General features: G+C 41.9%; 2 protein-coding genes across 5 annotated transcripts; both read right to left on the bottom strand.

Moving 5' to 3' along the window:
- Positions 1-471: 471 nt before the first annotated feature.
- On the bottom strand, positions 472-1,996 carry LOC111593021 (probable basic-leucine zipper transcription factor R). 2 transcript variants are annotated; one of them, XM_030223444.1, is made up of 3 exons: positions 1,874-1,996; positions 1,336-1,800; positions 472-1,305 (listed from the first exon to the last, which is right to left on the bottom strand). In XM_030223444.1, exons 1-3 carry the CDS (start codon positions 1,929-1,931, stop codon positions 635-637), a joined length of 1,194 nt encoding a protein of 397 aa, XP_030079304.1. In that variant the 5' UTR covers positions 1,932-1,996; the 3' UTR covers positions 472-634. The 2 variants fall into 2 exon arrangements, with proteins under 2 accessions (XP_030079304.1, XP_023161330.2); XM_023305562.2 differs by having other exon boundaries at positions 472-1,319; positions 1,350-1,800.
- A 6,788-nt stretch (positions 1,997-8,784) lies between these two features.
- On the bottom strand, positions 8,785-12,696 carry LOC111593023 (probable cytochrome P450 6v1). 3 transcript variants are annotated; one of them, XR_003944176.1, is made up of 4 exons: positions 11,341-12,696; positions 9,800-10,630; positions 9,229-9,728; positions 8,785-8,975 (listed from the first exon to the last, which is right to left on the bottom strand). XR_003944176.1 is itself a non-coding variant. In XM_023305565.2 (3 exons), exons 1-3 carry the CDS (start codon positions 11,806-11,808, stop codon positions 9,450-9,452), a joined length of 1,578 nt encoding a protein of 525 aa, XP_023161333.2. In that variant the 5' UTR covers positions 11,809-12,696; the 3' UTR covers positions 9,207-9,449. The 3 variants fall into 3 exon arrangements, 1 of the variants encoding a protein (XP_023161333.2); XR_003944177.1 differs by lacking the exon at positions 11,341-12,696 and having other exon boundaries at positions 8,787-8,975; positions 9,800-10,690; XM_023305565.2 differs by lacking the exon at positions 8,785-8,975 and having other exon boundaries at positions 9,207-9,728.
- Between the last annotated feature and the right edge of the window lie 233 nt (positions 12,697-12,929).

Genomic DNA, 12,929 nt, shown 5'->3' with positions numbered 1-12,929 from the left:
TCAAACGGCAGAAGGATTTTCCCAAAACAGCAGAAAGAACACACAAGCGTCTCCCCCCTCTCTCTCTCTCCATTGTCATTGATACTTGCGTAAGTGCAGGCTGTGTGCCCAGCTTCAGACTCGTATTGCAATCATTCGAGTTACGCATTATTTGCAGCCCGTCTTCAGGCTGCTTTGCTGCTATGTAACAGATCAAATCAAAGGTGTGTCACAGGTAAATAGATCTTGTGCACTAATTTCACACACATTGCGAAAACTGAACTATAAAGCGAGCTCAATAATTTCGAACTCAATTGAAGTTCTCCTTGATATTTGGCACAGGAAATTTGATATTCTTCAGCTTCGTCTCTGTCCTTATATAAGAAATTTAATTTTTGCCATATCGATAATAATCGATCTCTGGCTAGCCCACCAAACTTGGAGCCGTATCATTCCACTGATCGATCAAAGAGGCAAAGACAGAAGCAAAAGTTAACTGATTAAGAGACCTGTTATTTGCAGACAAGAAACGAGTTTACAGAAAACGCTACTTATAGTAAAAGTTATCTAACAGTGACATAAACATGAAATCTGTTCGACCACGTGACGATTGCTGCTGCCAATGGAGCTGGGCAGAATAACGGTTCGTCGTGCGTCAATATTTGGAGTTAACATTTCTGAGCAGTCCTTTGCATAGCCTGTACATGGCAGACTCCGCGCTATTGATCCTCTGTGATTGGCTCGACTGCAAGGAGAGAGCTTTCTTTTTACGCATTGCTTTCCCTTGCGGCATCGCCTTGTTAAGTATATCCCCATTGTCGAAGCCCCCGTGCGCCGGCGCGTATGCTTGGCGCTCCGACTCCGTGTGCTTGGCGTATGCACCATACACGGGACGTGTGTACTTGCTCGCCTTTTGGGGTCGCACTTTATCCAGGATCTCCACATCGGATCGCGTGTGCCGTGACTGTTCGAGCTGATTACTTTTCTGCTTCTGTGCTGGAGTGTAGGGTATCGGCTCAGTTTCCTTTAACTGCTGTTGTAACTGCATCAACTTGTGTATCCGCTCATGTATTTTCGCATTCTTAATATGTACCTTCACTTTTCTATCGTTTTCGTTCAGCTTTTGCGCGTTTTCATTTTGAATTTTACAAACTCTCTCAAAATACGTGTCCGGATTCAGCTTTCGTGGTGGATTCGGGCTTGACTTGTCCTCCAACTGTTTCTGCTGCATATCCTGCGTATTTTGCAGCTGAAGCGGCTGTTGCTGCTGCTGCTGCTGCTGCTGCTGCTGTTGTTGTTGCTGATGTTGCTGGTGTATTTGTTGCGGCTGCTGCTGCTGCAATTGCTGCTGCTGCTGCTGCTGCTGCTGCTGCTGGTGCCGTTGCAGTTGCTGCTGCTGGTCCCATTTGGCATTATGACTTGACGAACTGCTGTTTAAGCTGGCAGCACCGCCATCTGCTGCATCAGTCGGAGTATTGCTAGCCTTCATATCCGATAGGGGCTTAAGTTGCCAGTTGCAATCGACTTTGTCTGTTAGCATAATCGATGGCGTCTTGGCAGTTTCTGAGCTCTCAGCGAACATGGTCGATACATTCTCGGCCGAAACTGTCTCCTCGTCCTCCCCCAAGTCATCGCGTAAAAAGTCGACTCGCTTTCTCGAAGCAGTCAACCGTTTCGATTTCGACAGGAGCTCGGGCAGAATGGGCGGTGGCCTTGCCTTGACCAACTGATGGCGCGACAATGATTCACCACTCGGAAATGGAAACTTGGGTAACACGTGGTGAAAGGACTTATTACGATGCCACACCGCATCAGAAGAACCTAGAAGACAAACGGACCATTTTCCAGCCATTTCCCACCTACAGATCAAAGCTCTTCTTATCCATATACTCACATATCTTCACCGAAACAAACTGCCTGAGCATAAAAGGCTTGTTTCTCAGTAACGCCATTTGTGCACAAAATTTCACTTAATATTTTCTTGTACTTTAAACATGTGTTTTTTTTTATATATAACAAAAGTTAATATATTACTATAATATATAGCTGTAACTAAGAAATTTTGGTTTTATTAAGTTTTATTTTTAGCCGAAAAACACTACTAAATTAGACTGATAATATTAAAACTACGTGTGTCCGAACACTTGAAGGTTTAGAAATGTAATGAATTCCTAAAACTGGAGCTTCGATTTCCTTTCAATCCTTAAACGTCAGTTTTGCGAAGGCCTACTTAAAAACGAAAATTAGCTTTCAAAAATTAAGTAAAGTAATTTTATTTTCAAAATAGTTTTTTTTTGTGGAAACGAAATAAAAGACTTGGCTTAAATTTTTATGAAATAATTTTAACTTGTTTTTAAATTAATAAAAAATATAGAAAATATATTTATTATTCTTGTTGTTTTTTTTTTAAATATATTTTTATATTGAAATTAAATGAAAATAAATAAAAAATGTGGAAAAACTCGTATTAAATAATTAACAATTTTTTTTTATTAAATAAATTTTTTTATTGAAAATATTTAAATAATCCATTTTATAAAAATTTGTTATCGGGTTTTTAATGGACATTTTGAATGAAAGTAAATAAAAATTAATAAAAGATATGACAAAAGTTTTTATTAATTTATTTTATATACACATTTTTTTTTGTTTTATTTTTTTTATTGAAAATGAATGTTTAAAAATGAAAGTAAAGGAAATGTATGTTTTTTATGAATTTATAATTATTGTGTGTGTACTTAAGTTGACTTTATTATTGAAAGTAAGTATAAATAAATAAATAAAAGATATGGAAAATATTGTTTTTATATAATTTTATACAACTTTATATTTAAATAGATTTTTTACAAAGTAAAAATAAAAATAAATAAAAGATATGTTAAAGATATTTAATAGATTTATATAAATATTCTTAATGAAATTTTCATCAAGTATTATCAAAACAGAAATGGGCGCTTTACATAACTAAGTAGTGTTGCACAACATATTGCAACGGATCACAATCGAATCAAAAAAATAAGAAAAAAAGCAATCTCTAGTCTCACGTGTATATAATACTTACATATATAGCTATATATTTAGTCACGGGGTGGGTTTTCTTTGTCACGTATAGGTAAGACACGGAGCCGAGCGTCAGAGGGTTGCAAGTCGACGCAGTAAATGACCCAAAACAGCAGACATTATCATTATGGTATAAATGGGAAAAGCATGAAAATTTTGGAAAATCGTCGCATGAAACGCTCAAAATGAAATGCATACAAAGCCGAATTAAAAAGCCCCTTCTCTCCCTCTCCCTCTCTCTCTCTCTCTCTCTCTTTTACTGTCAAAACAAATATATGTACATTCGCTTGGACATATTTTATGCATTTGACAATTGCCACTTCAGCATCGAGCAACAAAATCAAAGCGAATTTATGACTACAAGGAGAAAAAATCAACTATTGCATAATTTATCCATTTAATGTAAACAGACGATTTAAGGCCCACACAACTGGAGGGCGGGCAGCACGGCACAATAATATATAAAAATAACAATTCAGCGAGGTGTACTAAAATACTTTAGCCAGACGGCATGCATTTACCGTAGGCCTTTTTTAAAATATTTTTTTAAATATTTGCTGAAATCAAACTGAGCACAATTTAATTTTATTTCAAGAAAAATAAGCCCGAGGGTAAAAAATTGTAGAATTATATATCGATTGATATAGAAAATATTCAGCATTAACGGAGAGCGTAAAAAATATTTAAAATTTGGACTTAGAGTAGGAAAAAAATAGAAACTTAGAGAATAAAAAATTATGCTGCAACTGCTGAGGGTGCTTGAGCCCTGGAGCAGAGCCTTAAAGCGTCATTGCTGCTGTCTGAAATGTAATTTTGATGTAACAAATATATCAGAAAAAATAAAATAAAAAAAAAAAAATAATATATATATATATATATATATATATATATATATCAGTATATCAATTAGTTGACTTTGTTATATATATATTGCTGATAGCTCGCTAGAATCAAGCCCACAGAGATGTGCTGCTCTCTAACGCCTGAATCGATGGATGCAGCTGTATATCCAAGACTATAAAGAGGCAAAAAATACTTCACTAAATCTTAATCTTCTCAGGCCTCAGACCTTAACTTCTTCTTCTATTAGAAAAATAAAATATTCAATTTTTTAGTCGTCTAAAAAATTTGTTAAAAAAATAAATTTTTTTAAATTATTTTCTTTCATCAAAATCTTAGCTAGCACGAGCTCAATCAGCTTGTTATATTATATAACGTCCAACATTACTCCAGACTCAATCAAAAGGCCCAACAAAGAACAACAAACGGCAGTTGCTTTGGGAGAAAGGAAAAGAGCAGTTGGCTGACGTTTGTAGCAACCCTCGCAGCAATGGCTATCAAATAATAATTTCAGTTGACAGGCAGCAGTCAGCGCCATGTCAGAAATCACAATAACAACAAGAAGCAGAAGAAGCAAAAGATAAAAAGTGAGAAGAAGCAGACGAACTTTGGCCTAGGGTGGACCAAAATGCAAAGTAGCAGTGCAGGCAGTCGGGCAGCGAGACAGCAACAATAACACCAAGAGCAGACACAATAAACTACTTGAAACGGTGCTCGAGGACGGGTGGGTGGGGTAGTCAGGGTAGTCAGCCACATCAGGACACTTCATGGACGCATCAGAGCCATGGTTCATTTACGTATCAAATTGGAACTTCCTTTGGGAGCAGCTACGAGGACGAGGACGACTCTGATGATGATGATGATGATGATGATGATGATGATGTAACTCCCAAAACGCAGCTAATACGTTTTTTGTGTCACAGCGCGGAGGCAGGTAAAGAAAATGGGAAACGGAAGTGCAGCAAGAGCCTCTCACAGATACGCATATTAATGGCACTGATTGTGCCGCACTGATAGCTAGCGCCCGGCTACTTGAATTACATTTACATGCGTCTTTGACCTCCTCAGCGTCTCCGGCTCGAGTTCTATGTCTATCTATATCTGTTTATCTGTATAGCTGTTTATCTGTATCCGTCACACAATTGCGCCGCCCGCACCCAAAGCCGACAAGAATCCGTCAACCCGTCCTAAGCGCATTACGACAATGAATGCAAGAAGAAGAAGAAGAAGATTGCGAATGAGACGATTCAGCATTCATTCATAAAAATCTGAGAAGATCTTTGTGCTGTTTTATTATGTCAGACGGATGAGTTCGTTTACCTCCATTTACTTACACACAGTTAAAGATAAGATGCAGATACAGATACCAACATCCAGCCTCCCGCCTCCCGCCTCTAGATATTATTATTGCTGCTGCTGCACATTATGTGCAAATCGCTGCGGATGAGACTCGTAAAAAACATCATCTGGCCACTAAATCTTTGACGGCAGCGCCCAGTCGCAGCGTCGCACGGGAGCCACTGCATCCACACATCAAAGTGGCGCCCCCACATGCGACCACATGAAACGCAGCTGTCGCACATTGTTGCCCCACTCAGAGCCGCCAATCGAGAGACAAATTGCTGTAAAATCAAACAGCTCACATAATTAGAGTTCATCCATCAATGCATCTATTTGTAATTTTCATTTTCAGCTTCATTTGTGTGAGCCAACACCAAATATCCATTTGAGATTAGGCTGACTCTTGCTGCTCTTCTGCACGATCACAAAGCAGCTGAGCTTATTCAGAATCGCTCAATTGTTAACTGATTCGTTGCGTTCCCAGGTGCATATACTTTATAGATCTACCTCGAGAGAAGCTCAACTCGAAACTACGCTCTTTCGACCTCCCATCTATGCGAGGTCTGCTCAAAAAGATGTTCCCACTGCACTGAAGAGACTCATTAAAGCAGGACGCTACGCCACGATGGAGCAGATAAAGACGACGTTGGGGCAGAAGCTGCGAAGTGCTTTGCGAACGAGAAGAAACTCGCAAGTGTCGAGTCTGTGATGAGGATCACTTTGAAAGGAGCAAAGTAGATAGTCATGAATGAATTAAATAAACACTTTTTGAGCAGACCTCGTAGCTCGAATTGTTGATAGACATAGTCTGCCGTGAGCTAATTTCGTTGAGGTGTTTTAACTGTAAAATCTTGAATATTCTACATATGCCACGCCCCTCAATTAGAGAGAACTTCATATTTTTACTGGCGTGTGTTATACGAGAGTATCTCTCTCTCACTCTTGCTCTCCCTCTCACTCTTGCTCTCCCTCTCACTCTTGCTCTCCCTCCCCTTCCCACTCTCGCTCTCCTTCCCACTCTCACTCTCTTTCTCTCCGCCTAACTCTCTCCTTCTCTCTCTCTCGCTTTTGCTCTCCCTCTCTCCCTCCCTCTCCCTCCCTACCTTTTCTCCCTCTATTTCCCTATCTCACCCTCTCTATCTGTCTGTATCTTACTCCCTCTTTTCTCTCCCTCTCTCTCACTCTCCCCGTCTCCCTCTCTCCCTCACATTCTCTCATTCTCTGTATCCACTCACTCTCTCATGCACGAATATTTATTTCAAATTGAATAATTTTGGTATAAAAAAGTATAAAACCAATATGCCCTCTTCACTTAACGAACGGGCATAGAAACCAGCTGAAGAACATGGAAAACTTGAAACCAAAACTTTACCTTCGTCTGTTTCTATTTAAGCCAGTTCGACTAAGGTGACCAAGACAGCTATTTGAACTGTGAATTTGGCCTTAATGGAATATCAGGTTATAGCTTCTAAGCTGATTCGATTGACGTAATACGAAAATAGCTGAGTTGCACTTGCCAGACTTGTGGAATCAGAGCGAGTCGAGCGCGTGAGGCAGCAGGTGGCAAGTGTTTACCTGCCGCTTAGAGGAATGAAAGCACAGCTGTTACTGGACACTGGAATGGCCCATTAATAACTTAACTATGCTCGGAGTAGGAAAATGCATAATTTTTTATTGAATTTTTGACAGGCTTCATTAGTTCGTTAGGGCCCCAGGAGGATGGCACTCAGAAGCGATAAACAAGTTGTGGATGGCCAACTGCTAAACGACGAAACGCTGGCTGAGTGAGTGAAGATAAAGGGCAACATCCGCTTGCCCCCACTCCAAGCGGCATGTTGCATGTTGCATGTGGATTGAACGACGATTGAACTTGCGCTCGGCTCAATGGCAATTTGTGATCATTAAAATGGTTCCGCTGTTAAAGTTAAAGGCGCTGGCATTCAAAACGTTTACACGGTCTCAGACACTAACCGAAAGTGTCATTGGGCTTAGCCGGGCCTAGCGCCTGGCCCAAGGGAGTCCGAGTCCGAGTCCGAAAACGAAAACGAAAACGAAAACATGTGGGAAATGAGCAATAAAAACGCAGCCAGGAAATCGAAAGACAATAGAATTGCGGCGACCAGGCAACGTAATTGTTGGCGTTGGTCATGGTGAACCGTAACAACAGCAACTGTCAAGCATCAGCATGTGTGTGCATGCAGCTCCGGTCGGGTTGAGGGGCAATTTAACTGCAACGAGACCCCTAAGCAGCAGCAGCGGCAGCAACAGCAACAACAAGTGTAGCTAACACGTGCGTGGGAGCTGCAACTTCGGCCAGAGTCTAATTAAGGCTTAATACACGCACACACACACACACACATGCACAGGCACACAGAGATGTAGACGACCTGGCAGCAACCTGCTAGCGCGCCAACAGCTGTTGCTGCTGTCAGCAAACGAGCCAACGAGCCAGCATGCCATCTCGCTCGCACACCTGCCACAAGCAGCAACTGGGCCAGTGCTCTAACTGGCTGCATGTGTTGTGGCATCTAAGTGTGTTTACGTAGATTTATGTAAATTAGCTGGCCAGCATCCTTTTTCGAAAGGCGCAAATGATTCCCAGAAGGCAGCAGCAGCAGCGGCACAGGAGCGGGAGGCTTGCAGCAGCAGCAACTCTTTCGCCTTTGCCGCATTTCATTCACGTGAAAAGTGAATTTTATTTAATTTACATACACACAACAAAGCTGAACACAACATAAATAAATATATATATATATATATATATATATATATATATATATATATATACATGTGTGTGTGGCAGGAAAGGAATGCGCATTGCTTTATGACATTGTTGTAAACCCTTTTAGCACACACACAGAATAACATAGAAGCGGCATGCGCAGATCCTTTGCCTACTTCAACTACTGGCGGGCGGACGGACGGACGGACGGGCTGGCTGACCACCCTGGCCACTGTTGATTTTTCGCGGTCTAATAAAAACTGGCCGTAAGCAAAAGGTTTGGGCCAGCCAAAGAGTTGAGGCCAGCGCAAAGGCTTGCTGAACCTTTCGTTCGCCTTTGCCGCATCGTGCGTTAAATGCTAAGAAAAATCAGTGCATTTTTCCATGGAAATCACGAAAACCTTTTGGTTTTTCACCGCCATCGCCATAGCCAGCGGCGGCCACAGCCCTTTGTGCCCAGCCAAAGGGTGTGAGTATTTGCATATCGATGCTGCCACGTCAGCTGCGCGCTCCATGCTGCCGCTAGAAATAAACCAACTTTTTCAGAATTTATAATCATTCATATTTCATCAGTTACACGATATATAAACCACTTACTTTCAATATTTTCATAAAATTCTATATATATATATATATAAAAATACAAATGTAAATTTCTTATTTTACTTAAATTCTTTTTCTTTTTTTTAAGTAAATAAATACTTTTTTTTCTAGGCGCAACATTTTTACATTTCAGTTTATTAAATTTATAAAAAAAAATAGTTTTTAACTTGAATGAATTTTAGCGTAAAACAGCCTTGAGAACATGTTCAATAGATCCAAGCAAAAGCACATTTACTTTATCTAAAATTCTATAAAGTTTTCTTTAAGTAAATAATATACATATATATGTATGTATATGTGTGTGTGTGTGCTGTATATACATGATGTTATTCGTTCTGGTATTGGCATTGAGCAACCCTCGCACGAATTAAGTGGCTGCCAACTCGAATGACACCAGCCAAGAGGCAACCGATAGCAACGATCAGGCCACCTGGCCAGAGCCAAAGTTTAACCAAAAAAAAAAAACAAAAAAAAAATATAATTTGATAAGCTATCGGCCAATGACGCGACGAAGTATATATATAGATAAAAAAAACATAGCAACGCTCTATTATTAAGTAGCATCAGACAAACAAAGAGAGGGAGAGAGAGCAACAATATATAAATATATATACATATATACACACATATATATATATATAAATAATGATAATAGAGCGCAGCAAAGTTTATTTGAGGCATACCAAATAGTTATGTATATACAATGCGACCCGAATTGGGTGGCAACTGGCGTTTAGATGAGCTGTAGGCTGCATCCGATATTGTGATGCTGATGGATTTGGATTTGAATTTGGTACTGTTGATGGTGACGACATGGTGGTGGTGTTGGTGGTGTTGGTGGTGCTGGTGCTGGTGCTGGTGCTGATGCTGTTGATGCGCTCTGGTCATGTGCAGCTCCCTTGTGCTATAAACAGTCAACAACTTTGAGGTAAATGCTATGCTCGCTGGCGAGCAGAGCGAACTTAGCATCGAAACTGATGCGGTCCACGGTCTTGTCGCAGAACTCGACGCGATGCTGGCGCAGAAAATAGATGAGTCCCAACTTAATCTGCAGCATCCCGATTTGCATGCCAATACAGTTGTGTGGTCCGGCGCCGAAGGGCAGATACGACATGGGCGTTTGCTTTAATTTATTCTCGGCATTAAAGCGCTCCGGATCGAAACGGTCCGGCTCGGGCCAGTACTGCGATGAGAGCAATAACGGCAAACGTTTTAATATGCAGTCGACTGTGGGGTGAGGTCTGCACGCCTTACCTGCGGATCATGGTGTATGGCCAGATTGGATATAAAGACGGGCATGCCGCGCCGGGCATAGCACTCGGCATGCGGCCGCAGTGAGTAGAAGCGCTTCTTGTTGATGGGCGCGCACTCGCGTTCCAGCAGCGGCACAATTGGATACTTGCGCAGCGTCTCCTCCACAACCATTTCCAGATACTGCATGCCAGCTATGAGCTCATAGCTGAGACCTGGCCCGCCGCCATGTGCCGCTGCCAGAGCAAAGGCATGTCGGACCTCGCGTCGCAGTCGCTCCTGCATCAGCGGCTGTTTGGCCAGCTCGTAGAGGGCGAACGACATGGTGGACGAGCATGTCTCAATGCCGGCCACCTCGAAGCTGGCCGCCTGGGCGGCCAGAAAGTCTTGATGATGCGTAAAGTGCGTCTTGTCCTGCTGTAGATCGGCCTCCTTTTTGAGCGTTAGCAGCATTTCAATGAGATCATTGCGCAGATCGCCGCCCCGTTCACGCTCCTCGATCACCAGCTGGATGACACGGCGCAGGAACTCGGAATGCGGCTCCGTAAACAGCTTCGACCGCAGCAGCGGCACCAGCTTCGGCAGAAAGAATATCACAAAGAAGTCTATTATTCGACGCACGTTCGGCTTGAATATGTCCTGACAATGTGAGCCAATTTCAGATTGCGTATTTCGCAAGCTATAGGAGCGCAGGCCAAACGCAATGCTCGCAATCATGTCCGTATTGTACAGGTCGCACACATCCTTGATGCTCACGATGACGCCTCTGGCCGCGTCTCCGCGTCGCAAATCACGCATCAAACGCTTCAAATACCACTCCAGATCGCAGCCAATCTAAATTAGAGTGCGGATCATTAAAATGTGATTAGTTTTCCAAGCAGGGCCAAAGCTTTATATTGATTTTTTCTACACTGTGCAACAAATTTAGTGAGCAACTGCACATGTATAAGCTTATATATTCATATGTAATATATCTCAATATTATCAACCTCCGATAATGAAAAAAGCAATAAAAAAACAACAAACGTAAAGTGCATTGTATCATCAAGCTAATAAACAATTTACGTTTGTCGACATGTTTAACCTATGGAAACGTAAAAATTCCATAGAACTTTACCGAAAGTGTAAAGTCTAATATATATATATATATATATATATATATATATATATATATATATATATATATATATATATATATATATATATATATATATATATGTGTGTGTGTGAGTGTGTGTGTGTGTGAATATGAAACCAGTTGCTCTATCTCATATGTCTAACTTTTCAGAAACTTATGATGAACTTTGGTAACAGCTGCTCGCACGAGAGGCTTACACTGCACTCGTTTACACTGGCCAGCCGAAAACAGTAAAAACAAGTAAAATAAAATATAAAAAAACAAAACAATCAGAGATATTTGAGATCTGTTTTCACATACATATAGCAAAACTTTTGCCCGAGTCATACATTTGCATGTGAAAGTGAAGTCTGCAATTTTGTTGCGCAGTGTAGTTTGATTGCTCAGCGGTTTGTTGTTGACTTACCTCCTCCATGAGCGAGAACATTTGCTTGATCTTGGCGCCGGTAAAGACCGGCGAGAGTCTAGTGCGTATTTCACGCCATTCGGGCTGCCTGGCAAAGAATAGATTGAGGGAGCCCATTCTGTCGTGGCGCATGTCACATTTGGCAAACCGATTGGAGAAGCTCACAAAGTCTTCGACTAGAACGGTGCGCACCAGCCGCAGGTCGCGTATGAGCAGCGCCGGCTGATGGAAAAGGTAGATGCCCACGACGGGCTCGTTGCGGAAACGCTCGTCAAAGTAGAAGCGGCGCAGCTGTAGGGCGAACGACTCCTCCAGTTTGAGCACCTTCTTCAGGTTGCCCAGCAGATGCGTTGGCTGCACAAACTTGACGCGACGTCGCTGCCAATAGACGTAGGTGCGACGCGACCAGATGAACACAGCGGTTAGTATGGTCACAATGCCCAGCAATATGTTCGTTGAGTAGACCATTGCGAGTGAGCGAGACAGCGTGCGGCCAGTGACAAGTGACAAGTGAGAGTGAGACAGAGAGCGCCCGGGTGCTTAGGTTTGTGAGTTTGCAAGCGTTTTGTGGCTGCCTCGGGAACTTGCGGCTTTAATGCAATTGCACTGGGGCAGCAACGGGTCCGTCGTGGCACGCTTGTGCCAAATACAAATAAATAAATACTTAACAAATTATATCACAATCAAGTTTTGGTCTGCGCGGCGGCCACGACGGCAACGACAGAAACGGCAATAAAAACAATGCGGCGACGTCAACAACAAAAACTGGCAAGAAGAAGCACCGACAGCAGTAACAGAGAAGAATATCACAAAACATACACTAGAACGCCAGCACACAATAAATACAGTCACACATACACGCACACACAGAGAATTGAGAATTGGCGAGAACACGAAAAAAAAAACGCGCTAGCAAGCTGTACAAGCCGACGCAATGAACTGACGTGACGTCGACAACAGTGCTGGCCCAACGGGCCCCAAAAACTTAAATTGCGAACACTACGCGGCGACGTCGGCGTCGCCGCTCCCGATTATCAACAAAAGCAGAATACAAAGCAAAGTCAGCGATTGACAGGCCACAACAACCGCAACTGGCGTCGCAAACGCCCCCGTCATCGTGATTAACCGCAAAGTGCTCACGCTTGGCAAGGGGCAAGCAGATGAAACGGCAGCAAGCAACAACGCCACTGGGATCTACATACGCTCTTAAAGCGCAGTCCCACATAGAAATAACGTCAAAAATTGAGTACCGGCGGAGAGAGCGAGGAAACTAAGAGAGTAACAAATTCTCTCTCCTGTACTCGGAACATGTGCACTGGCACACTGTCACTACAACATAACAATCAAAATAAGTATTAGTGTACTAGTTTTGATACATTGGTAGTTTGATCTGTACAGTAAATGTCAAATTTAGTTATACATCAATTTATGCATATTTAAGTGTTAACAATGCAGATTTAAATTGATTCGTAGCAAAAAATATTCTCTTAATACGTATGAAAAATTACTAACGAAATTTGTCAAACGTATTCTAAACATAAACCTAATAGATTGATGACATTTAACCATTTCACATACCACATTATGTG

The sequence above is a fragment of the Drosophila hydei genome, unplaced genomic scaffold (assembly GCF_003285905.1).
Source record: "Drosophila hydei strain 15085-1641.00,03,60 unplaced genomic scaffold, DhydRS2 tig00000211-arrow-pilon, whole genome shotgun sequence".
Classification (NCBI taxonomy): Eukaryota; Metazoa; Arthropoda; class Insecta; order Diptera; family Drosophilidae; genus Drosophila; species Drosophila hydei.
The sequence above is the reverse complement of the archived record's forward strand: the minus strand, read 5'-3'. Positions and strand labels throughout refer to the sequence as shown.

What these genes read in the sequence shown, in the direction of transcription:
- LOC111593021 (XM_030223444.1), bottom strand. Translation starts at nt 1,931, where the DNA reads ATGGCGTTACTGAGAAACAAGCCTTTTATGCTCAGGCAGTTTGTTTCG. An exon ending in GTTTGTTTCGGTGAAGATAT is followed by an intron (nt 1,801 to 1,873) that starts GTGAGTATATGG and finishes TTTGTCTTCTAG; the next exon opens with GTTCTTCTGATGCGGTGTGG. An exon ending in CCAGCAGCAGCAGCAGCAGC is followed by an intron (nt 1,306 to 1,335) that starts AGCAGCAGCAGC and finishes AGCAGCAGCAGC; the next exon opens with CGCAACAAATACACCAGCAA.
- LOC111593023 (XM_023305565.2), bottom strand. Translation starts at nt 11,808, where the DNA reads ATGGTCTACTCAACGAACATATTGCTGGGCATTGTGACCATACTAACC. An exon ending in TGTTCTCGCTCATGGAGGAG is followed by an intron (nt 10,631 to 11,340) that starts GTAAGTCAACAA and finishes ACTCTAATTTAG; the next exon opens with ATTGGCTGCGATCTGGAGTG. An exon ending in CCATACACCATGATCCGCAG is followed by an intron (nt 9,729 to 9,799) that starts GTAAGGCGTGCA and finishes CTCTCATCGCAG; the next exon opens with TACTGGCCCGAGCCGGACCG.